Source organism: Myotis nattereri, assembly GCF_964212035.1.
Source record: "Myotis nattereri genome assembly, chromosome: 11".
Classification (NCBI taxonomy): domain Eukaryota; kingdom Metazoa; phylum Chordata; class Mammalia; order Chiroptera; family Vespertilionidae; genus Myotis; species Myotis nattereri.
In genome coordinates this window covers 28593879-28620812 of record NC_138086.1, presented here as the reverse complement: position 1 = coordinate 28620812, position 26934 = coordinate 28593879, and the positions used below count along the sequence as shown (strand labels likewise).

The 26934-nt window shown below is 42.9% G+C and overlaps 1 protein-coding gene across 1 annotated transcript in view; it reads right to left on the bottom strand.

The window, feature by feature from the left end:
• LOC308526865 (aldo-keto reductase family 1 member D1-like) overlaps positions 1 to 26934 on the bottom strand; it is a gene marked incomplete at both ends in the record, with an annotated part of 48665 nt that overhangs the window by 11327 nt on the left and 10404 nt on the right. The window contains 4 exons of the mRNA XM_081102116.1: positions 10047 to 10169; positions 14404 to 14481; positions 19984 to 20100; positions 24428 to 24595. Coding sequence (XP_080958242.1) covers positions 10047 to 10169; positions 14404 to 14481; positions 19984 to 20100; positions 24428 to 24595 — 486 coding nt within the window. The remainder of the gene's footprint in view (positions 1 to 10046; positions 10170 to 14403; positions 14482 to 19983; positions 20101 to 24427; positions 24596 to 26934) is intronic.

The window sequence follows — 26934 nt, the reverse complement described above, 5'->3', positions numbered from 1 at the left end:
TGAGGGAAAAGGAGGAATAGAGGGATGGATGGAGGTCAGCTAGGAAGTCAAAGGTTGCTACTCTGTATACCTGAGAGCATATTGTATAGTGTTAGCTTAGGTGTCAGTTTGGAAGTGGTACTTGTAAAATAGCCACTCTTCTATTTTAGCTGTGGGCTCTAGTGATGATGTAGGTAATAATTCATTCTTTCTGTCATGGACTCATGCCAGACTTTTTAAGTTACTAAAAACACTAATTTCTCAGTGAGCCAAATCAGAGAAAGGGCGCTTTGGAGACAGTTTCAGGGGTTTAGCCCAGGTTGAGCTGCCTCTGGCCATTGCTCCCCTGATTGCAGGGCTCCTGCTGTCCCCTAGAGTTTAGGAGATGCATATCTGAGAGGGAAGAAGAAGGGGAAGGGAAAGGTGCTGGCATGTTCTCAGGAGGGGGAGCATGTCATCACACTTAAATTTCCATTTCTGTAATTACTAGCACAATTGCACATTTTCATATGTTTACTAATCTTGCAAATTGTCTTTTCCAAATTTCTATTCCTTACTTTTGCCCATTTTCCTGTTGATTCTTAGTATTCTATTTTTTCATTGATTTTTATTAGATTTTTAATTCACAAGGATATAAACCTCTTTTCTATTATATTTAAAAATACAATTATCAATATTTACTTGCTTCTGGTATTTTTACATTTAACATTTTTATACTATTACATTTAAAATCTTCTTTATAATTTTTCCATGGCTTACTTTTCTGTCCATAGCTTCAGAGAACTGAAATTCTTGTGTAGTATTTAAAATAACTTTGTCTTTCTCTTTAAATCGTGGGGACATTAATTTTGGAGTATGGTATGAGGCAAAGATCTATATTGTTTCCACATAACTAGGCATTTCCCCACACCATTAGTTAAAGGGTTAAATAGATTGTTAAAAAAACCCATCCATTTGACACTAGTTTTTCCTATTATATTTTGCATAAAATTTTTATTATACTTGGGCCTTGTTATTTTTTACTTATCTGTACTATTGGTTCTTGCACTAATCTTACATTATTGTAAAAGTCTATATATCTTTTTATCCACATAGTCCAGCTTGTTGTCATAGTATTTTCTTATAATTCTTTGTATATTTATGGTGTTAATGGTTACTTCACTGCTTCTATTTCTAATTTTATTTATTTGGGTCCTCTCTATTTCTTGATGAGTCTGACTAACAGTTCATTAATCTTGATTTTCTTTCTTTTTTTTTTCCTCTTTTTTTTTTATTATTAGTTAAGGTATTACAAATGTGTCCTCATCCCTCCCATTAACCCCCAACCTCCCCCCCCCCCCCCCCCGCCCCGCACACTCATGCTCCCATCCCCCTGTTGTCCATGTCCATTGGTTTGGCTTATATACATGTATATAAGTCCTTCGGTTGATCATTATGCTAAGTGAAATAAGCCAGTCAGAGAAAGATAAATACCACATGATCTCACTCATTTGTGGATTATAGAGAACAACATAGACTGATGAAAAGGGACAGACCCAATGACTGAGAAACAGCGATCAGGCTATCAATCCCCAGAAGGAAAGTAGGGGAGGGCGGGGGTAAGGGGAAGAGATAATCTTGATTTTCTTTTCAAAGAACCAGCTCTTGGTTTTATTGACTTTACTTTTTTTTTTTTTTTTTTTTTTAGCTACTATGTTATTTTTTTCTGCTCTAATCTTTGCTATTTCATCCCTTTTACTTACTCTGGGCTTTTCTTGTTTTCTTTCTAATTCTTTAAGTTGTAGGGTTAAATAGTTTATTATTTTTCTTGTTTTTTGAGGTAGGCCTAGTAGTGCTATGGACTTCTCTCTCAGGAGTCCTTTTGCTGTGTCCCAGAGATATGGGGTTACTGTGTTTTCATTTTCATTTATTTCAAGGACGTTTTTTATTTCTCTCTTGATCTCCTTGGTAACCCATTCATTGTTTAATAACATGCTATTTAGCCTCCATATGTTGGAATGTTTTGGGGTGTTTTTACTGTAATTAATTTCTAATTTCATTTCACTGTGATCTGAGAAGATGCTGGATATTATTTCCATCTTCTTGAACTTGTAGAAACTTGTTTTGTGTCCTAACATGTGGTCTGTCTTTGTGAATGACCCATGTGCACTTGCAAAGAATATATATTCTGAAGATTTGGGGGTGAAATGTTAACTAGATCCATGTGATCTAGTGTGTCATTTAGAGTCACGGTTCCTTATTAATTTTTTGTTTGGAAGATCTATCCGGTGAAGTAAGTGGGGGTGTTAAAGTCCCCACGATAGCTGTATTATTGTCTATCTCTCCCTTAAAGTCCTCAAGAAGTTTTCTTATATATTTAGGTGCTCCTATATTGAGTGAATATATGTTTACCAGAATTATATCCTCTTGTTGGATCTATTCCTTTATAACTATGTAGTGACCTTTGTTGACACATGTTATGGACTTCATTTCAAAGCCCATTTTGGCAGATATGAGTATTGCTACCTCAGCTTTTTTTTTTCTTTTCCATTTGGATGGAAAATTTATTTCCATCCTTTCACTCTCATCCTATTTGTGTCTTTTGCTCTGAGGTGGGTCTCATTGTAGACAGCACATAGTTGGGTCATGTTTTTGCATTTATTTAGCTACACTTTGTCTTTTGATTGGAGCATTTGATTCATTTTTATTTAAGGTTATTATTGATAGATACTTTTTTACTGCCATTTGTATTCTGTTTGCCTAGCTTTCTCTCTCTATTTCTTCTTCTCATTTCAGCAGTCCCTTTAGACTGGGGGTGCCACGGCGCAGGCAGGCACACTGGCAGGCAGCCGGGGGAAGGCCTTTCTTGCATTTCTTGCAATACTGTTTCATGGTGATAAACTCCTTTGGCGTGGTTTTTTCGTTTTTTTTTTTTTTCGTCTGGGAATCTCTTTATTTCACCATCTATTTTGCATGATAGCCTTGCTGGATATAGTCATCTTGGTTTCAGATCTTTGCTTTTCATTACCTTGAGTACTTTATTCTAGTTCCTTCTTGCTGGTAGAGTTTCTTTCTTTCTTTCTTTCTTTTTTTTTTAAATGAATGATTAGAGTTTTATTAATAACAGCCAAAATTCAGAAACAAAATAAAATATCCATCAGCTGAAGAACAGACAAACAAAATGTGATCATACAGTTGAATATTATTCAGGTACAAAAACGAGTAAAACAATAATAGATGCTACAACATTAAAACATGTTAAGTGAATGAAAACATACAGAAAGGCCACATATTGTATGATTTCATTACATTAGTTGTCCAGAATAGGAAAATTCATGTAGTCAAAAAGTAAATTAATGTTTACCAGGGGCTAGGGGGAGGGAAGAATGAATGTGAGTGAGTGCTAATTGGTATGGGGTTTCTTTCTGAGTGATAAAAATGTTCTGGAATTAGGAGGTAGTGATGGTGCACCATCTTGAGATACACTAAAAGCCACTAAACTGTTCACTTTAAAAGTGAATTTTATGGTATGTAAATCATATCTCAATTTTAAAAACCATATACTGGTATGTGTGCCCACATATACACATACAGGCATACACACACTGCTAATTTTATCACATATATCACTTGATTATTTTCAAGCAGCATAGAATTTAAAACTGAAAATAACAACTTTATAGTTCATGCAAACATCTTGTTATAGCAAATGAAAACTTGAGACATGGAGATATTAAATGACTTACCCCAAATCACATAGCTAGCTACATAGAAAATAAAAACAAACAAAAAATTACTTATGGTCTGAGCTCCTTCCCTTTTCTTACACAGGAATACTCCCCACTGTTTAAAAGCATGAAACAAAAACAAAGTAAAAAAACATAAAGTACAAAAAAAAATAAAACCCAATTTTATTCATGTTAGGTTGTTTTTTTCTTAAGTTGTAACAAATATCCTCTGTGGTAGATGTTAGTATTGAGAATGTTACCAAATCTGTGATCACTCTCAGAAAGTGACATTGAAAAATCCTAAGTGGATACAATCAATGCTGTGCCCCTTATCTTACAACAGTAAGCATCCCATATTTGTTTCCATAAAAAGACTAGCCTGAAAGAGAACATCAGATCTGCTCTCCACAAGGCACTATCTTTTCATATCAGATGGAGACAGAAGTTCTTTAAAGGACTTAAGAATGTTGAGAACACATAGCGCTAAGGGGAGCAAACATAACAGTATGCCATATACCCCAGGTCCCCATACACCCCATATGCTGTGCAGATGTTTCTTCCCTGCAGCGACTGTGTCAAGTAGCAAGGATGGACCGGCTACGGGCATGTTAGACAGCACGCATGGAGATGCGTGGACGGGAGGCTGGGGTCTGGTCAGCATCTTCAGCTGCCGGGAGGGTGCTCCCCCAGCACCTTCACTGTGGGCCTCACCATGGACCCTCCTCTGGCCGTCCCAGTCGTCATCTCTCCTTTCCTGTCTGCACTTCACCTGGGAGGCCCTCTTCTCGCCCCCGATGTTCACCTCAGTTCCGGACAACGGTGCATTTTTGCCGAGTCATCAACTTCATTTATGGGGGAAACTAACTGGGTTTTCTGTGACAAATGACCCAGACCAGAGGGTCGATGGCACTGACTGGTGAAATGATCACTAAACACATCTGGTCCTCCCCACGCTTGGCAGCTGCTCGGGGGCAGGTGAAACTCACTGCGGGACGAGGCCCATGTGACCACAACCCAATTGTGCTACCACCAGCGGGAATTCCAGCGTCAGCACAGGCTGTTGCCAGGAGACGGCGTGAGACCAGTGCGCAGGCTCTGTGCTCCCGTCGGTGCAAAAGGAAGCAAACCAGCTCCGAATGATCGGCACTAAGCGTGGTGGCCGGGTCTTCACCAGCCAGTGAACGCAGCCTCAAGGCTGGGTCTATGGAGCCACGCTCACCGCTCAGGGCTTGTTCCTGGATTGGATCGGCCGGAGCCTCTGTGAAGTTTTACCCACAGGACACAGCTGGCGGCCAAAACAAATCACACGAGAGAAACAAAAATGTCATCTTGACTTGCCTTCAGATTTGAAGACAGAGACACTATTTACAGCATCTGTGTCACATGACTGTCCCGTGGTCCTTCTCCGCTCCGGTCAGAGCTTGGTCAGCAGCAGGGCTTTCTGAGCAGTAACAGCTGATGTTTGTTAAGCGTGTTCATGCTGCTCACCCATATCCACCACCTTCCTGACCCCGTGGTGGGCGTGGCCGCGTGATCCACGACCTTCCTGACCCCGTGGTGGGCGTGGCCACGTGATCCACGACCTTCCTGACCCCGTGGCAGGCAGTGTGTGCCCCGTCAGTCCAGAGTCGGCCGGCAGGCCCTTTCCTCCGGCCACTGGCTTTGCCCTGGACCCGTGTGGGGACAGGCGACCTGGTGAAGCAGCGCGTGTCGGAACGTCGGGTCGTCCCCCCAATCTGGCTGTAATGGCGACCGGTGCTGGGCCTGTTCACCGGGCGCGTGTTGAGCCCACGCGGGGCACGGAGGCACTGTCCGCTCGGGAAGGCGCGGGTCTGGGTCTACATGGGACGGACTTAGCCCTTCTGGGCCCTGGGCCACGGTTCCATCGGCCAGCTGGCAGCCTGCGGGCTCCGGCTCCTGGCTCTCAGGGGCCTTCTGCGCCGCTGGTGACGGCTCTCCCGCAGCCATGACGGTGTGGAGCCCTGGCCCCGCCGCGGGTTTCCTGATCGCTGGCGTGGGTGCCACCCCGCCCGGGCCGCGCTGCGAGGCTCCAGCCCTGGGCTCAGACGCAGGACCAGCTGGGACCCGGGCAGGTCCTCACCGGGGAGCTGGAGGTCACGCCTCCACAGGGCCGCCCGCTGCTTAGAGGTAAGTGGCCCCTGGCACCCAGGAGGCATCTCATGGGTCATGGGCATTGTTCGGACTTGCTGACCGGCTGCCGACCATGCTGTCACCCTGCATCTCCGCGGACCTCGCACCACTGGGCTGTGGTGGCAGCGATGCCCAGAGACCCTCCGGTGCTGGGGGTTGTCGCGGGGCAGGTGAGCGAGCGGTGGAGGCGGCTCAGGTCCCCCCCACGGCCGGTCTCCCTTCCAGGCCAGGGGGTGCCACGGCGCAGGCGGGCACACTGGCAGGCAGCCGGGGGAAGGCCTCTCGGGTGGCCTGGCCTCCGCCTTCCCCAGAGCAGAGCTGATTGGCCTGGTGTGTCACCTGCCACCTGAGTCCCCAGCAGGTCACCTGACCTCCGGCCACGAGCAGGTCAGACAGTGACCTCCCCCCCTCACAGCTGTGGGCTCGGGATTAAGGTGGCGCCCTCCCCGCCCGGCCCTCACACCTGAGGCTGTGAGCCTCTTCGGGAGAGATGAAGGCCTGCCCTACAAATGCTATAGACCAGCGGTTCTCAACCTGTGGGTCGCGACCCCTTTGGGGGTCGAACGACCCTTTCACAGGGGTCGCCTAAGACCATCGGAAAACACATACATAATTACATATTGTTTTTGTGATTAATCACTATGCTTTAATTACGTTCAATTTGTAACAATGAAAATACATCCTGCATATCAGATATTTACATGACGATTCACAACAGTAGCAAAATTACAGTCATGAAGTAGCAATGAAAATAATTTTATGGCTGGGGGTCACCACAGCATGAGGAACTGTATTAAAGCGTCGCGGCATTAGGAAGGCTGAGAACTGCTGCTATAAACCATTGACCTGGTCCCACTTGATGCAACAGGGGAACGTCAAAATAGGTTACTGAGCAGTAAAATAAATGAATATGTAGATCGAAAAAAAAAAAGAAAAAAAAAAAAGAATGTTTTGTTCCAATCTCCCTCCCTCCCTCCCTCCCTCCCTCCCTCCCTCCCTCCCTCCCTCCCTTTCTTCCTTTCCTTCCCTCTTTTCTTTTTAGCAATCCGACTTTTCTAAAGTAGTCATCTCTTCTTGGGAAAAATACAATGGGAATGTACTCAGCATTTAAATAATTGGAAATTGATAGTCTTGTTTTTAACAAAAACTTAAAAAAGAAGAATTACGGAAAATAAGTACTGGGAAGAGCCTCAAGCTAGTAAAGTCCATGCACAAAAAGGCATGAATATTAAAATCTGGAATGAAGAAAGCATACATGGTGTCCAGTGAAGAACTAGATAACTTTCTAAATTTCTAGACTTTGCTCACTTGGAGGATTAACCAGTGGCTTCTGAGACCTGAACTCGAGGATCCCAATGCCAGCAGAGAGGCCTCAGGATATTCCTATTTTGCATCTGAGCCCATTACAGAGATTGCTGGGCTTTTCTACCTAGTGTATGTTTAAAACAGTTTCTGAAAACGAAAAATTGACTATTTACTCTCCACAGGGACACATTGATAGCTTTGTTTTCCTTCTTGCATCAGGTGCTTAAACGAATCAGAGCTAAAGTTCTTTTAGTCTCTAAAACTGAGAGAAGGATGCTTGTTTTGTTAATTATATTTGGAAGATTCCATAATAGTCTCAGAAATTCATCTAACTTTCTTTTCTCCTTTTAGCTCTGATATAAGTAGAAACAATTGCAGTATTTTATTTCTATTCTGGAAGTTCTGAAGTTGCATGCAGGCCAAGGAATTATAGTCCTGCCCTAATGTGACTCACACTAGCTTGTTCTGAAGAGAAACAGGCCCTTAAAATCCTGTTGGTCACAAATATAACCCATGTAGTGGCTCAAATGAAAAACCTGAAATTAATGGGCTACACAGTTAGACAGTCTCAGATCATGGTTTGAGGATTCTCTGTGAATTTGATTTGCTACACTTAACTCAATGGGGAGAATATCTATTTGCATTTAAAGATAAACAGAAAAAATAAGAAACTAGTGAAGTAATTGTATATAATATGTCTATAATCATTAAGAAGAATCGTAGAAACTTATTTCCAAAATATTTCAAGCTGATTCACAAGATAGGGTTTCTTGTTTGTTTCTTTTCTTTTTTTATTAATTAAATCTTTATTGTTCAGATTATTACATTGGTTCCTCTTTTTTCCCACCATAACTCCCCTCCACCCAGTTCCCACCCCACCCTCCGCCCTTACTCCCCACCCACTGTCCTCATCCATAGGTGCACGATTATTGTCCAATCTCTACCTGCACCCCCCCCACACCACTTTCCCCCCCTCCAAGAATAGTCAGTCCATTCCCTTTCTATGTCCCTGATTCTATTACAATCACCAGTTCATACTGTTCATCAGATTATTTATTCACTTGATTTTTAGATTCACTTGTTGATAGATGTGTATTTGTTGTTCGTAATTTGTATCTTTACCTTTTTCTTCTTCTTCCTCTTCTTAAAGGATACCTTTCAGCATTTTATATAATACTGGATTGGTGATGATGAACTCCTTTAGCTTCTTCTTATCTGTGAAGCTCTTTATCTGACCTTCACTTCTGAATGATAGCTTGGTTGTAGGTTCTTGGTATTCATCACTTTGAATATTTCTTGCCACTCCCTTCTGGCCTGCAAAGTTTCTACTCCCTTGTAGGTAACTGAGTTTCTTTCTCTTGCTGCTTTTAGGATACTGTCTTTGTCTTTTGCTTTTGCCATTTTAATTATGATGTGTCTTGGTGTGGTCCTCTTTGGATTCCTTTTGTTTGGGGTTCTCTGCGCTTCCTGGACTTGTAAGTCTATTTCTTTCACCAGGTAGGGGAAGTTTTCAACAGTGTCAAATGCTGTTTCTGACTAATTAGATCAGGCAAAGACTCAAAGCCTCCAGAGACCCATCTCTACCTGAGACTGACTGGATTCAGTCTTGAGTAGTCCTTAGGCAATCATACACAGGTGTGGTGAGGGGTTAACCAATTGGGAAATTAGAGCAATTGCTGCTTCCAATAGATTATTATTCTCTGTCTCTTTTAAAAAATGTATTTTTGAGGTTTCAGACAGGAAGAGTTAGAGAGAGAAACATCAGTGATAAGAGAGAATCACTGATCATCTGCCTCCTGCATGCCTCCTACTGGGGATTGAGTCCAAAACCCAGGCATGTGCCCTTGACCAGAATTGACCAGAATGAACCTGGGACCCTTCAATCCACAGGCCAATGCTCTATCCACTGAGCAAAACTGGCTAAGGCTATTCTCAGTCTCTTAATGGGCCCCAGAAACTCCACAGGTTGGGGCAAAAGATTTTTCAATAGGGTGGGTCAACTGTCTTCCCCCTAGTCATAAATGGCCAGGATAGCAAAGGTCTGTCTGAGAAAGATGACCTCCACAGGGTGAGGGAATGACTCAGCACAGGCAACTGGTGTGACTGCCTTCTGAGCTAATCCAGAGCCCCCAAATCTAGCTTCTGCTCACAGAGCTCCAATCCACTCTGCTCTCCCTCTGCTAGAGCCCAACGTGAGTGGCTGCACATTAAATTCTGTGCATTGGCCCTTTAAGATGGTGCCTGCATTTCCAGCCATTCTGGCTGGCAGACAGCAACCCTGCTGCTTTTCACAGCCAGATGTTATGTGGGCACCTTTTTTAGTTCTGGTGCTCTCTGCTGGGGGCCCACCTGGAGATTAGACCACATAGTTCTTAGTGGGAACCCCCCACTGCTGAGATATATCTCCAGAACTTCATCTGCTGTCTCTTAGAGCCCGTCCAGCCCTTCCACATCTCCACCCTTCCTACCATTCTCTCTGATGTCTCCATTTTCCATGCTTGGTTATCAGGGTTCTCTCCAGCTAGTATTCAGTTGATTTCTCAGGATGGGTTTTTTGTATTTTAGTTGCAATTCCAGTTTGGTCCTGGAAGTGGGTCTGTGTAGCATCCACTTACTCTGCTACCATTTTTAATCTCTTTTATTCCAACTGTCTTAATATTGGGCAGGTCTTGTTCCCAACATTATTTTTCTTCAAAAATTTTTGGGGGTTACTTTGGTCTGAATTTAAACTTTCAAATCTTTATTTGTTAATTTTTAAGAGACATAAGTTGAGAGAAGTTAAAAACTTGTCCAGGGTCTTTTTGTAGAGTGAGCACAAATCTTTCTGACACCTAATCCATGGTCCTTTATGTTAAGTAACTCTTGAAATTCCTTGTCACATCCCACCCTCTTGTCAGACTGTACCTGGTTGCAGACTGGCTTATACTTGAGTCTTGGTTTGTTCAGTATTAGCTCCAGCTGTCTGCGGTTAAAATGGGATACACCAAGAGATTTCACCAAGCCAGCATCTTTGCAAGCTTCCAAAGCCTGTGTAGAACAAATGCCATTGAATTTAGAAAGAAGCCTCAAAACAAGCAAGAATGAATGTTTAGAAGGTTAGTATAAATTCTTTAAAAAGGAAAGTCCCCAGGTATGTTAATAGTCATTCTGTGAAGAAAAAAATGTGGGGTGGACACAAGTAGGAATTGTTTGATTGTGGTATATTGTACACCATATCTTTCCCTTGTAATATATATAATAATCTTATTTCTTTTTTGTTTGTTTGTTTATAATGATCTTAATTCTTTAAATTTGTTGAGGCTTTCTTTATGGTATGGTACCTAATCAAGTGTCTTAGATGTGTAGAAAATGTATATTCTGTTTTTTGATGCAAATCTCTCTTCTCTTCTCTGTCTCTCACTCTCTCTCATACATATATGAGCTTTTCATGGCTTCTCAATAATTTATAGGATTATGACAGAAATCTCCCACTATAATAGTGAATTATCAATGTTTTCATGTATTTTATTTAAAAATTAAAAAAAACATATTTTTATTGATTTTAGAGAGAGGAAGAGGGAGAAAGAAACACCAAAGATGATAGAGAATCATTGATTAGCTGCCTCCAGAAGCCCCCATTCCCCCCACTGGAGATCTAACTGGCAATCTGGTATGGGCTCTGAGTGGAATGAAACCTTGACCTCTTGGTTCATGCTCAACCACTGAACTTCGCCCATTGGGCTCTACTTGAGAATATTTTCATATAATTTTTGTTTCATATACTTGCAGATATTTTATTGTGTACATATTTCAGCTGGTATTGCTCAGTAGTTGAGTACTGATCTATGAACCAAGAGATGACTGTTCGATTCCTAGTCAGTGCACATTCCAGATTTTGGCCTGGTCCCTTTGGGGGCATGCAGGAGGGAGCTGATGGATGATTCTGTCTCATCATTGATGTTTCTATCTCTTCCTCTCCTTTCCTCTCTCTGAAATCAATAAAAAAATAAATAAAAATAAACATGTCCTCAGGTGAGGATTAAAGAATAAAATAAAAAACTATGTTGTCAGATCCTATATAATAAAAGGCTAATATGCAAATTGTCCCCTCCGGAGTTTGACTGACCAGGAGTTGGACCACTCGATATGTGTGCTGACCACCAGAGGGCAGCGTGGAAAGAAGGAAGGCCCAGCTGGCAGCCAGAAGGCTCTGATTGGCTCTGATCGCTGGCCAGGCATAGGGACCCTACCTGTGGATGAATTTTGTGCACGGGGCCTCTAGTATTAATATAACTATACATTTTTTTCTAAGTATTAGACTGATAAGATTCCCCCCCCCATCCTTTAAATTTTAATATAAAATTAGGCTTAGCCTAATTTTTCACATGTCTTTATGTTTAGATGTGCCTAATTCTAATCTCTCAATTTTTGCCTTTTAGTGGGTGAATTTAGTTCATATTTATTGTAACTATAAATATATTTGGATTGTTTCTACCATCTTAATTTCCTACTTCAGTTTTTCCCACTTTTATGTTTCTTTTTAATACTTCCTTTTAAAAAGTTTATACCTATATCTTTCCTTTAATAAAGATAAGAACTTATATTCTCACACATTCCTTGATTTACCTTCACCCCAACATCTATGATATTAATAGTCTATGCAGAATTGTATTTCCTATTATAATAGGTATATTTTTCTCTTTTTATTTAGTATTATATAGTTTTATAGATAATAAAAACTATATCATATTTTATTTCATTACTTTCAGTTTATACACTTCTTGAAGCATCTTTTAGAGTTTTGTTCCTCTTATTTAGTAATAGTTTTCAGTGTTGGTCTTTATGTGGCAAAACTTCTGAGCAATGTGTGGATCAGAAAATATATTCATCATGTATCATTTTTGTCTTACAGTTTGAATATCTAGTTAAAGTTCAATGTTCTTTATTATTTGATACTTTGAAAATACTATTCTATTATCTCTTTTGCTGCTGATAATATAACAGAACTGATCAAAACAAAACTGATACCAATCCTATATAATAAAGAGGTAATATGTTGCCCTAACCGGTTTGGCTCAGTGGATAGAGCGTCGGCCTGCGGGCTAAAGGGTCCCAGGTTCAATTCCAGTCAGGGGCATGTACTTTGGTTGCGGGCACATCCCCAGTAGGGGGTATGCAGGATGCAGCTGATCGGTGTTTCTCTCTCATTGATGTTAGTAACTCTATCCCTCTCCCTTCCTCTCTGTAGAAAATCAATAAAATATATATATTTTAAAAAGAGGTAATATGCAAATTAACCCTCATGCCCTCACAAGGTGGCTGCCTATGAACAGGCTGGCAGGGGGGTTAGTGAGGGACGATCAAATGCCTGAACAAGCAGGCTGCATGGGGTGACCAGGCCGGCAGGGGAGGCAGTTGGGGGCAACCAAGGTGGTGGAGGGGGAAGTTAGGGGCGATCAGGTTGGCACGCAGAGGCAGTGAGGGTGATCAGGCCAGCAAGGCGGGGGGGCAGTTACGGGTGACCAGGGAGGCAGGCAGGTGAGTGATTAGGAGCCAGCGGTCGAGGATTGTGAGAGGGATGTCAACCTGCCATTTAAGCCCGATCCCGTAAACCGGCAGTTGGACTTTCCCCGAGGGGTCCAGATTGGAGAGGGTGCAGTCTGGGCTGAGGGACACCACCCCCCCCCCCCCACCCCTCCCCCGCCATGCAGGAATTTTGTGCACCGGGCCTCTAGTCTCATTATATACTAGTATGAATGACTCTTTTATTGCCTTTCCCTTTTCAGTTTTGTTAGTTTATGCTTCATGTATTTTTGGAGTTTTGTTATTAGGTGCATAGATGTTTAGGATTTATTACCTTTTTATTATAAAACAAAGTTCTTTATCCCTGGGAATAAAGAGGCTCTGGAATCTTTGTTGATATTAAAATAGCTACTCCACCTTTCTTTTTATTACTGTTAGCATAGTATATATTCTCCTGTCCTATAATTTTTTAAACCTTTGACTTTAAACATGTTTGTATAAACGTTTTTATTTAAAATGGATTTCTTGTATATAACATATAGTGGGGTTTTGCTTTTTGTCCATTCTGACCTCTGCCTTTTAACTGCATTGTTTTAAATATGTATATGTACTGTGATTATTGATATCACTGAGTTTAAATCTTTCATCTTGGTATTTGTTTTTTTATTTCCTCATCTATTCATATACCTTTTTTTTTTCTTTTCCTGCCTTGTCTTGGATTATCTTTTATTATTCCATTTTGTCCCCTTCACTGACTTGTTTGCTATACTCTGGAAGCATTAACATTGTCTTTATATTTGATATTCTTAAATTTCTCTATATTGTGTCTAGGTGTGGGTTTCCTTCTCTTCCCTCTTTGGTAATCTATGCTCATTCAATATCTCTGGTTTTTTTCCCTTTAACTATGACCTCTTTACCTTTTTCTTTCTTTCTTTCTTTCTTTCTTTCTTTCTTTCTTTCTTTCTTTCTTTCTTTATTTCTTTCTTTCTTTCTTGTTTTTCTATTATGTGAGTACTGAAAATTCTAAGTACTGTACATCCCTTCGCTTTTCTTTCATATTTAATTTTTTTCTTGTCTTTCCGTACTTCATATTGGGAGATTTCCTCATTCTGATCTTTCAGTTTGATCCCGTTTTCTTTATGTCCATTTCATATTTATCCCATCTATTGCATTGTGTTTTATTTTTCCTAATTATTACTTAATACTTGTTTTTAAAAATGTTTTCTTATTTCACATTGCTAATATGTTTTCTTATCACCTTTAATATATTAATTGGCTAATTCAAAAGTCCTTGGTTCTCTGTTCTGTTTATGTTGGGATCTGTAATTGAGATATGTTGTTTCTTTGTGAAATAAATACCTTGTTATTTTGAGCAATGAGCTTATTTTCTCCTTGGGATCCTGGCTAACCTGTCAGGCAGACCTTTAGAGGGAAACACCAGACTCCAAATTACTCAGCTCTGATGACATCCAGAGTGAATATATTGTCTCTTGTGTAGAGAGCCCCAAGCACCAGAAAACTAGTAGCTGCCTCTTCACCCCTCAAAACAACTCCACCCTTCAGGTCTTCAACTGTTACCTAGAGGGGGACACCCACTAGAAAGCAATGCTGTACTCATTAGAGTGTATTCCCAGACTCCAGAATTTGGAATGGGAGGGTAAATGCTGCATCTCTTCCTAAATCAAATAGGAATAATCAGGTCACAATTCAAAAATGTAATCTTTTAAAATGAAAGAATAAAAGGCTCTCTTGAACTTACCTCCCAAGTAGCACACAGATTTGTCTGGTGAAATATCAAATTGCCATTCTCATCTATAGGAAAAATTTCATCTCCAGGCTGAGAAAGTAAAACAAAAACAAATGTAATTCACTTTATTTATATCTGGGAATTGAAATGATGGAATTTGAATTGTCTTTAGGCCAATATACCCTAGCTCTGGGAAAGCGATTCAAGTTTAATTATTTATATCCTATATAATAAAAGCCTAATATGCAAATTGTCCCCTTGACCGGGAGTTTGACCACTTGTTACGACGTGCGCTGACAACCAAGGGGGTGGCATAGAAATGGTGGGTGTCGGTGACACAGTGGTAGCAGCTGGTGGCAGTGGAGACGCTACCAGCCCCGATGGGACCTGACAAGAGTGGGACCTCGGTGGGATGGTGGAGGAGGTGAGTGGATGGTGCCAGCAGCGGCAGCAGGGGACGAGGCTGCTGCCTGGCTCCCAGGCATTGAGGAGCCGGGTGAGAGGGGGGTCCAGCTGTGACTGATTGCTCCTCAGACAGTGACCAGTAGTGGCGGCAGAGGGTGGGGCCACTGTCCGGCTCCCAGACACTGTGGGAGCAGGGCAGGGGGCCCGTCCCCAATCAATTGCCCTGCAGGCGGGATGGTAGAGCAGGTGATGGGGCAGCACCAGGACAAAGCGGGGTGCCACGTGAGGCTGTGGGAGCTGCAAGGATGCAGGTGCGAGCAGGGGCTGTGAGGCTGGGGGCACGAGCTGGGGCCCAATCCCCTCAGGCCACACCAAGGGACCCCACCCATGCACGAATTTGGGCACTGGGCCTCTAGTGTTTATATAAGTATATAATAAAATTATATTTATATATATTTATTACTTTTATGGGACTGTCCAAAAATTCTTTCATTTTGCCAAAATATGTGACACATTAATCTCATTCTCATTATCCTATACTGGCATTCATTTTCTCTTTATTTATCAACAGATTATTGTTCTTAAGCCATGAGTTTTCTCCTAATTACAGAATTACTCATCAGAAACAGTAGAGCCCTAACCGGTTTTGCTCAGTGGATAGAGGGTCAGCCTGCAGACCCAGGGGTCCCAGGTTTGATTCCAGTCAAGGGAATGTACCTTGGTTTCAGACACATACCCAGTGGGGAGTGTGCAGGAGGCAGCTGATCGATGTTTCTCTCTCATCGATGTTTCTAGCTCTCTATCTCTCTCCTATCCTCTCTGTAAAAAATCAATAAAATATATTACAAAAAATAGCAGAGTTTGAGACTCAGTGTTTTGACAGGCCTTACCAAAGTTGAGGAGAGCAAGGCATGTTACTTCTCAATTCTGGCAGACTTGCTCACTGGTTTTTTTCCTTTCATTTTTGGGCCCTCCAGGAGTTCAGCATTTCTTTTTCCTACTTCACACCATAGCTTGTGTCAACTCCCCTTTTCTGGTTTTTGGGTGATCCTTTCCCAACTAAGGCTAGCCTGTATGGAACGTTATCTTTCAGATTTCTCTTTTTTGGCTGTATCTAAATATGGGACTCATTTCTTATGGGCTTAAAAATGGAATAGAGAGAAATGAAAGATGATTCCTAGGCTCCTTGGGTGGATATTGGTAATCATTTCCTGAGTTTGGGTTAGCAATCAAGAGTTTTTTATGAATATTTTGAGTTTGAAATGACCAAACGTTCAAGTGGCTATTTGAGAAGGCAGGTGAACAGAGAAGTCTCAGAAAGATGCTTAGATAGAGGACATGGCTGTATACAAAAGTTGGTAGCCCTTACATATAAAATAATAATCCTTGCAACTATATGAAGTCATTTATAGACACAGTGTGGCTCAGTAAGACAAGAATGCTGAGAATAGAAGTACTATTCTGGGCATAACATTTGGAGGTTGGTAGACAAGCTGCCAAAGAATCAAGAGAGCGTGGTATTATAGAAGTCACAAGAAGAAAAAGTGTACAGGAGATAATGGTCAACTGTGTCGAAAGATATCCTATATAATAAAATCCTAATAGGCAAATCAACGGAATAGCTGAAGGACCGGTTGCTATGATGTGCACCTAACCAGTAGGGGATAGACGCTCAATGCAGGAGCTGCCCCCTGTGGTCAGTGCGCTCCCACAGGGGAAGCGCCACTCAGCCAGAAGTCGGGCTCATGGCTGGTGAGCCCAGCGGTGGTGGTGGCCAGCAGACAGACATCCCCAAGGGGTCCTGGACTGCAAAAAGGTGCAGGCTGCGCTGAAGGACCCCCTAAGTGTGTGAATTTTGTGCAGTGGGCCTCTAGTCAAATAATATGAGGATACGTACAGTGTCTATTTGGTATGGTTGGCAGCATTGAAGTCTTTTTAGGATAATAGGAATTTTTATTGAAAATCAAGCAGTTGGACAAAATTCATTATATTTTTTTTGTCTGCATCTCACCTGACAAAACATTCCCCTCGTGGTAACACTTTCTTTAGCAAACACAATTTTGACTCAGTTTCCTCCCATCTCGCTTATTCCTCCATGCCACATAACCATTCATGCTAATCACCCTTTCTGTCTCTGCTACCCAAGCTCTTTGTACTTCTCAACACTGTGGGCCACATTTCCCCTCCAGTCTCTCTCCTTATTTCTTGCCTTTTGCATTTCCCATTTTACTTCTGCTCAGAATGGTTTTATGCCTCTATCATACACTGTGTTAAATATTTTTTACTTACCCTGATTTTTATTAAGTCCTTATCATTTCTGAACCCATGTTAGCTATTTCCATGATGTTCCTCTTAAGCTTCCATTGTGCCTACCTTACTCATCCCTCATCCGAATCATTCCATGGTCTTTCTCCCTCTACTCTTGCTCCTACTGTAAGATAGTATTAGAAGAATACTTCAACCCTCTAAAAATCCATGCTATTGATTCTCATTCCTGTTCGTCAGTAACTTCATTTGTCTTTTAAAAATGCCATTCCTCATCTAAAAAGCATAAGGCAGAAGGGGCTGTACAGTGTAGAACAAATATAAGATTGGCATCAGGGGATCCAGGATCTGGTCTCAGTCTGATGAATTTTAAACCTCAGTTAGCTATTTCATTGCCTTGGGCCTCAACCTTTTTCTTTTTTTGTGTGAACTGAAGCTATTCTGTATATTGGAATATATATTTCCACCTGAAGATTTTAAAACATTTTATTAGCTATAAAATGTCAGGCACTGTGTCTGTAATTTCACATATATAACACTAATGACTCCTCACAATACTTGGCAAATGAGTTAGTGTCATCTCCAATTTACCAGTCATTAAATTGAATGAAAGTTCAGGAATATCAAAGACAATATGCTAATACGTAATAAAACTGAAAGTCAGTCCCTCTTCTGTGTGACTCCAAAGTTCATACTCTTTCCACTGGAACATGGTTAGGTGATATGTAAAAGGATCAGGTCATAACTTGACCAAGTCATCTGGCTCACATGTGACAGAGCTGGGATGCAAACAAGTTGCCCTGATTCTGTAGCCCATGTTTCATACCACCATGCTTGCTACGTGACCTCTGATTAATGAGTGCAGTGGAAATCGGTTATTTTGCTTTCTACTATCCTTAGCCTTCTTTTAGAGAGGAGCTCATTGCACATTGTGTGGGCTGACCCAGCTCCAATTCTTGGCCACAGATGTCAGACACCAATGCCCTTACACAAAGATTAATCAGCAAAAGTTATGTGACCCAAGCAAGGCAGATCTGTGTTTTTTTTAGGAGGTTTAATGTGTAGTCTCTCTTCCTCTGAATTCTTAAGTTGTATTGATAAGGAAGGATTGCCATGTCAATGGGCATTTGCCATCATATAGAAAGAGATTTTTGAGAAAGGGCCATAGTCTAGATACATAGATTGAACTTCTGGATCCAGTCCTTTGGAATTAGGTATGCCTTTGAATTCTTAGTTCCATTTTTTGCTAATGCCAATTTGAGTTGGGTTTCTGCCATTTATAACAAGAGTTCTGACTAAAACAAAGGTGTTGGGTATGGCAAGTAATGAACAAAGAGTGTGGAATTGGCTAGGTCAGTATGGGATTGTGGATAGTGAGGATTCTCCATCTTAGAATTGGATATTCTTGCTATGCAATAGCATGGCATCTTGTTAAATTATTGCCTTGTTGTGTCTTGAGACTCTGACAATGGGCATACTAAGATTGGAGCTTTAGGAGACTTAGTAGGAAAACATTGGGTGTTAGAATTTGTTGGCCATTTTTGCAGTCTTCAGTCAGATCCTGAAGATATATAAATGTGTTTATTGCTACTTAGCTTGTAAGATGAGTGGTAAGATCATATTTTGCTAAAACAGGTACTTTCTGCTTCTAGATGCCTCCCCAAATGGCAGAAGTTCAGCTCTGAACCTTCTAGAGTTAGAAAAGTCTGTGTCAGCCAGGACAGGAAGGTAAGAATCCTAGAAGGAAATAAAATTGGACTTTGGGAGAATGCTTGTCCATTTCTCTCTGAAGACAAGACCTCAGGCCAGTGATGCCACACCCAACAATGGAGCACCATCCAATAGATGGAGACTGGGTGCGAAGAACGCGTGACCTGTGCCTCCCTGTTTTGTATTATTTCAAGTCAGAAGGGGCATTAAGCTAAGGACTGATCAGATGAGGGGGATAGGATATTTCTTTACTAAGATGCAGAAACCACAGGCTAAAGATTAGATACAGGAAGATTTCTAGTTTTAATTACTCTTTAATGGAGCTGACTGAATGTGAATTTACTGAAAGCCAAGCAAATTTTTAAGGGATATTGACTGTCCACGAAATCCCAAACTGACCATTGAAAGCCTTTGCTTAACCAAGGCCATTGTGAAGCTTGCAAATTTGTATCAAGGATGCGCAAGAGTAATCTTTCCCAAAGTCTCTCTTGGATGTTACCATAGAGAAGAGTCATTAAGGAAAGAGCTTCCAGAGAACGGAATAGGGGCAGCCAGGTTGCTTGTGTGAAGGAAATCTGGGCACCTCAATGACCAGTTTCATTTTCAGTCTCTCCTTTCTTAGAGACATTGGAAAGCAGTAGGGGTGTGTTGGTGGTGGTTAAATTAACACAGAGTCCATAGATTGAGAAAGTTTAAGGAAGAAGTGCATTTGAACCAGAGGAATAGCTATCACCATGATCTTGTTGCTGACCCCCCAAAAACGTGACCATTCTTTGGGTTATTTCCCTTTTTGGGGGTGGAAGGTGAGTAAGTTTTCAGTTGTATATATTATTTTGCATTATGTCATACAGGGATATTTTCATAACTATATGAGTGGGAAGAAGGGTGTGTCTGGATGCTGGACAGTTAAAATATGGAGTACCGTTTGGTGACTATGTGATGGATTGATGGAGAGAATTTAAACTACAATTGTAAAGACATGTTGTAATAAAAAGTGCATTGGATTCGGAATCAAGAACCATGAGATCCAAGCCTAAGTCTGTTACACATAACCTTTCTGGGCGTTTGTTAGGCTAGGTCAGTGCTGTCTGACCTACAGTAACAAAACGATAACATTCTGTGGTGCTAAGTAATGAACTAGCTTTGTGCACATGGCTGCTGGCTCATGGCTGCCAAAGAGCAGAGGCCAAACCTTTAGGTGTCTGAACTCACCTCAAGAGCCATGGGCGTTTCCATGATGTAAAGATCAACATAATCTAGCTGGAGGTCCTGGAGTGTCTTCTGCAGGCTTGGGAGGACTCTCTTTGGGTCAAAATGTGTACCCCACAGCTGAAAGAATAAAAAGGGGATAATTAATGACATCCACTCTCTTTAAAAGAAAAGGGTGTAGCTCTTTATTCTTTACAATGCATTCATTCATTTTACTGTATAAAAATGTTTATGCTGAAGTTTCATCTGAGTATAGGATAAGCTGATATAACTCTTGACACTCGTAGTATAACTTTATCAGACTATAATATCAGAACTGCCTTAGCTGATTTGGCTCAGTGGATAGATAGAGTGTCAGCCTGAGGACTGAAAGGTCCCGGGTTTGATTCCAGTCAAGGGCACATGCCTGGGTTGCAGGCTCGATCTCCAATGAGGGGCGTGCAGGAGGCAGCTGATCAATGATTCTCATCATTGATGTTTTATCTCTCCCTCTTCCATCATCTCTGATATTAATAAAAAAAATACATTTTAAAAATGAATATAATACCAGAATATGTATCCATATGTTCATTGCAGCTTTATTTACAATAGCCAAGATATGGGAGTAACCCAAGTGCCCATCAGTAGGTGAGTGGATAAGGAAGTAGTGCATCTATGCAATGGAACATGACTGAGCCATTAAAAAGAATGAAATATTGCCGTCTAAAACAGCATGGGTGGACCTACAGGATACTGTGCTGAGTGACATAAGACAAAATGAGAAAGGCAAATGTCATATGATTTCATTTATATGTGTAATCTAGAAAACAAAATAAATCAACAGGCAGCAACAGATAAAGACTCACAGATGCAGAGACCATTTGAATGGTTTCCAGATAGGACGAGAGTTGGGGGGATGTGTGAAAAACATGAAGGGATTAAGAAGTACAAATTGGATTTGTAGTAACAGGATAGTCATGGGGATGTAAAGCATAGCATAGGGAATCTATATGAATAAAAGCCTATGTGGTCGTCACACCCTCACGCTGTCACACTGTAACAATCCATCACCAGGAGACTGCATGTGCAGCAGATGCGTGTGGGTGGGTGGGGACTTGACGCTGTGTGGGTGGCATGGAGGCAGGTTCCGTGGCTCCATGCGGCGATGCCAGGGGCGGGACCCCTGGCTGTGGCCTACCTCTTTGGGGCAATCCATTGAGGAGCTGTGGATGGGTGGGTGGGGCCTATCTTCTTTGGGGAGATCGATTGTGGGGCTAATGCACTCTGTGAGGGCACAGGCCAGGCTGGGGTGAATTTCATGCACCGGGCCTCTAGTACAGTCAATAATATTGTAATAACTACGTATGGTCTCAGATGGGTACTAGACTTATTAGGGTGAGCACTTCATAAGTTATATAAATGTCTAATCACTGGGTTGTACACCAGAAGCTAATATAATATTGTACATTAGCTGTAATTGAAAGATAAAAAATTATTTTTAAAATAAGAATAATGGACCTAAAGATTCAGAGACTTTAAGATTCACCTGAACCACCGAGGACCTAATTTGGAGGCAAGTCTTCCTCTGTGCAGTGCTAATTTCCAACTGTTCGACTGTCTGACCGGTAGCTATGACATGCAATGAACACCAGGGGTAGATGCTCCAACTGTTAGCTATGATGCGCACTGACCACCAGGGGGCAGACGCTCAACACAGGAGCAGCCAAGCAACAGCAACTTGGCAGAGTGCCCTCCTATACTCTGGGACCCCTCGGGGGATGTTGGACTGTCAGTTTTGGCCAGATCCCTGCATGCCAGGCTGAGGGACCCCAGCTACTGGAGGAACCCCGCTCACTCAGCAGATGCCCTCTGAGCCTTGGCGCTGCCCCAGGTGTGGCTGGCGGGGGAAGGACCATAGGAGGTTGGCTCCAGGGCGTGTCTGGCCCATCTCGCCCAGTCCCACCCCACTGGCCATCTTCTAATTACTTTTCTTTCAATTTGCATGAATCCATTCACTGGGCCTCTAGTAAAACCTTAAAAATCCTAGAAGAAATTACAGGCAGCAAAATCTCAGATATCTCTCCTAGTAATATGTTTACTGATACATCTCCTAGGGCAGTGGTCGGCAAACTGCGGCTTGGCAAACGGCAGCTTGCGAGCCTCATGCGGCTCTTTGGCCCCTTGAGTGTGGCTCCTCCACAAAATACCGACTTCTGCACATGGGCCACGAAGTTTCAATCACACTGTACGTGTGTACCCGCATGTGGTATTTTGTGGAAGAGCCACACTCAAGTGGCCAAAGAGCTGCATGTGGCTCGTGATCCGCAGTTTGCCGATCACAGTGCTAGGGCAAAGGAAACTAAGGAGAAAATAAACAAATAGGACTACATCAAAATAAGAAGCTTCTGCACAGCATGAGAAACCATCAATAAAATGAAAAGGGAGCCCACAATATTTGGCAAGGATACATCTTACAAAGGGTTAATACCCAAAATATATTAGGAGCCCTAGCTGGTTTGGCTCACTCTATAAATTGTCGGCCTGCAGACTGAAGGGTCCCAGGTTCAATTCCAGTTAAGGGCACATGCCAAGGTTGCATGCTTGATCCCCAGGAAGGGACATGCAGGAGGCAGCCAATCAATGATTCTCTCTCATCATTGATGTTTCTATCTCTCTCCCCCTTTCCCTTTCTTTCTGAAAATCAATAAAAAATATATTTAAAAACATCAAAAAAAACCAAAATATATAAGAAAGTCATACAACTTAACAAAAGGAAGACAAACAATCCAATTAAAAAATGGGCAAAGGACCTAAATGGACACTTTCCAAAGTGGATACACACATGGCCAAGAGACATATGGAAAATCCTCAAAGTCACTCATCATCAGAGAGATCCAAATTAAAACAACAATGAGGTATCACCTCACACTTGTTAGAATGGCTACCATCAGTAAATCAACAAATAACAAGTGATGGCAAGGATGTAGAGAAAAGGGAACTCTAGTACACTGCTAGTGGGAATGCAGACTGGTGCAGCCATTATGGAAAACATTATGGAGTTTCCTCAAAAAATTAAATATGGAACTGCCTCTTGACCCAGTGATCCCACTTTAGGAATATATCCTAAGAAACCTGAAACACGAATCAGAAAGGATATATGCACCCCTATGTTCATAGCACAATTTATAAAAACTAAAGCCAGGAAAACCCAAGTGTCCATTAGTACATGACTGGATAAAAAAGTTGTGGTACATTTATATCATGGAACTAGAGGACTGGTGTACAGATTTGTGCACTGATGGGGTCCCTCAGCATGGCCTGTGGGTATTAGGCCAAAACTGGCAGTCCAACGCCACCTTCTGCTCCTGCCTCCCGGCCCTGCTTTGCCTGCCATGGGTTCACTCCCAGTCACTCCCGATCAGAAAAGGCTTGTGCCACCTTAGTGGCGCTTACCAGCCATGAGCCCAGCATCTGGCACCTGGCAATCAGCTGAGCAGGACTACCACTGTGGGAGTGCACTGATCACCAGGGGTAGCTCCCGCTTTGAGTGTCTTCCCCCTGGTGGTCAGTGTGCATCATAGTTACTGGTTGATCGGTTGGTTGCTTAGGCTTTTATATACATAGATAGATACCATGTGCCAGAAAAAGGATCCTTTACTCTTTGAGCAAGCATGGAGGGACCTTTAGCATATTATGTTAAGCAAAAAAAGCCAGTCAGAGAAAGACAAGTAGCACATGATCTCACTCATAAGTGGAATTTAATGAACAAAATAAACTAATGAACAAAATAGTTCCAGAGACATAGAAGCATTGAACAGACTGTTGAATAACAGAGGGAAAGCGAGGGAGGTTGGCTGGGTGGGAAGAGATAAATGAAAGAACTTGTATGCATGTGTGTGTTTGTGTGTGTGTGTGTGTGTGTGTGTATAGTTATATCTATCTATCTATCTATGTCTACACACACACACACACACACACACACACACAAACACATATTAAATCCATGGACACAGACAATAGGATGGTGAAGGCCTGGGGTGGGTGTTGGAGGTGGGCTAGAAGGGTTCAATGGGGGACATATGTCATTCTTTCAACAATAAAGATTTAATAAAAAAAAGAGTTATCTATGAACGAATTGGCACAAAAGAAGGCATAAAGGTTTAAAGAAACCTTTAGCAAATGCTTCTGTAATATGAACCATCTCTTCCTTTTCCTCCACTTCCCTAATTTTTGTTCTATAGACTTGGTTCTTTGCATATTATTTTAAATCTGTGCCCATGTATGAAGAAAGAGTTTTGCCCGAAGTTCACTTCAAGGGGATTATTAGTCCCTAATATCTTGGCAAGAATAAGGAATTTGGCAGTTGAAAATTCACTCCTCTTCGTGAGTCCAACTTTCTTGGGCAGAGAAAAGTGACATCAGGTCCATCATTAATATGAGGGGATGGAGGGTGAAGGGAAGCTCTCACCTTTCCGCAGTAGAAAATATCCTCTCTCTTCACCCTTCCTTCTGCTATCTTCTCTCTGATGGCCTCCCCCACTTCGTGCTCATTCCGGTAGATGTAGGCCCCATCAATGTGCCGGTACCCAACATCGATGGCGAACTGCACTCCTGCTCTCCAGCTCCCCTTAGGAGTCTGAAATAAAGGGGTTGAGGTTTGGGAGAAAAGAAATGAGTCTTTCATTTAGTTTAGACGGTATTAATCAGGACACTGCTGTAGAGTGAAAATGACAAATTCCCAATTCCATGCTGTTGTGATTGGAAGATGGTATCTAGAGGCTGGAGAAACTGACCTTCTAGGGAGCATTCCATCCTCAGTGGGAGACTCCATCCATCCCAGGTCTGCCCTTAGAGTTGTGGTTTCAGAGATGTGAATTGATCAGTGTGACTAGTGACAAGATATTTCATGGTTTCCATGCTATAGGAAGGCACAGTTCATTGACGTAGGTTCAGTTATAAATCAAAGGTTCGGGTAAACTGAGATATAGCCACAGAATGGAAAACTAATAGGTAGTAAAAAGGAATGAACTATTGATAGACACAGCAACATGGATGAATATCAAATAAGTATAGTGAAGAAAAGAAGCAAGACAAAAAAGAATGGGAACAGAAGATGGTGGCTGGCAGGATGGGCGTGAGTGAGTGAGGGGGTGAAAGGAGAGTGGATGTATGTAGTGTGTATGAGTGAGTGAGGCGGTGAAAGGAGAGTGTGTGGATGTATGTAGTGTGTGTCAGTGAGCGAGGGACAGTTAAATCTAGCAGGAGTATCAGAGGCTGGCAGACCAAGCTCTCCTGGGCAGGGAGCCCCTACCACTGCTTCAGGCACTCTCCAGCCTGTGGGGTTCAGGCACAGAGCCCAGACCATCTTGAAGGGGAGAGTGTCCTCCTCTAGGAAGTCATCAGCACAACCATGTAGGCTAGCTTTGGACACTTCCCATGACCCTGCAGCCACACCAGCCGAAGTACTGCTTCCCCGCCCACAGACCTGCAGACCTAAAGACCCTAGCATGTCCATCTCCAAGGGCTCACGGATCCTGCAGCAGTAAGTGCGAATTCTCCCTCCCAGGCTACTGACCTCCAGACACCAAAGTTGCGTTTCCACTGCACAGGCCTCCTGAGCCCGCCGCCTGGCTCCCGGGTGCCTCTGTGAGCTCCCGCTGAGTGCACTCATATCCAAACAAGGAAACACAGCTCTTACAACAGAAACTGGGACTTCGCCCTCCCCACCTGCCTGCCCAGAGACACCACAGTCGCGTGGCTTCAGCAAGTGGGTCCCTCTGAGCCTGCCACCCTGGCAGGCGGCTCCCAGGTATCTCCATGAGCCACCATTGGGTGTGCGCATATCCAACCAAGGGAACAAGGCCCCGGCAGCAGAAACTTGAACTTCCCCCTCGTTAGCTGCTGACCTCCAGTCACCGCAGTCGCACTGAGCCAGCGCACAGGCTCCCTGAGTTCGCTGCCCCAGTAATGTGGCTCTTGGGTTCCTCTCTGAGCTGCTACAAGGTGTGACCCGGGCTGCCGGCATCCAGTCCCCGCAGTTGCTCCACTCCAGCACGTGGGCCCCTGAGCCCACCGCCCCAGCAGAAAGCACCGGGGTGCCTCTGTAAGCCACCAGTGGGCGTGCATAGCTAACGAAAGGTGCACATCTCCTGAAGCAGAAACTGGGACTTTTCCGTCCCCAGGGCCGGCAGCACACATGATCACGCCACTCCAGTATGTAGACCCTGCGAGAACATAGCCCTGGCACAGTTCCTGGGCCCCTCAGTGAGCTGCCACTGGGCACGTGCATCTCCAACCAAGGGCATATGGCTCTCTCAGCAGGATCCATGACACCCCCCTCCCAGCTGCCTACCTCTGGACACCTTGGTGTGTTACTGAGGACTCACCTCCCCAGACACGGTCACATTGTTTCAGCCACAGACTCCCCATATTCCTATATCCCCAGCTGCTGGCTCCTGAACACCCTCATAATTGAGAGAGGGAAATCACTTTGCCAGAGTCACACTGCCTTAACCACAGACAATGGGATAGCCGCCCCCCACTGTCACGGGCTCTGGGACCCTCATAGTAAGTTGCAGAGTGATGCTACCCCAGCAAGTCACACAACACTGGCCAACGTCAGAGTACCTGAGCCTCAGGCCCCGAGACCCCTTCCTCCCACGACATGGACTGGGAACTCACAGTGAGCATGTACCTGTGAGACCTCAGGCAACCCTTTCCACAAGGGCCGGAACCATGATCATATCCACAACAGCTTGCACAAGGAAGCCATGGGTGAGTCACATTGCCAATCCGTGAATGAACTTCATCCACAAATCAAAAACTAACATTCAAGACCCAACTACCTCTTGAGAACCCACATAGCTCAAGTAGGGGGCTTCACTAGATCACCAAGCCCAGGAGACCTTAGAGACCACATCACTGGAACCCCCAAACCACCAACTACATAACACCACCTCCAAAAGGACCTGGGTA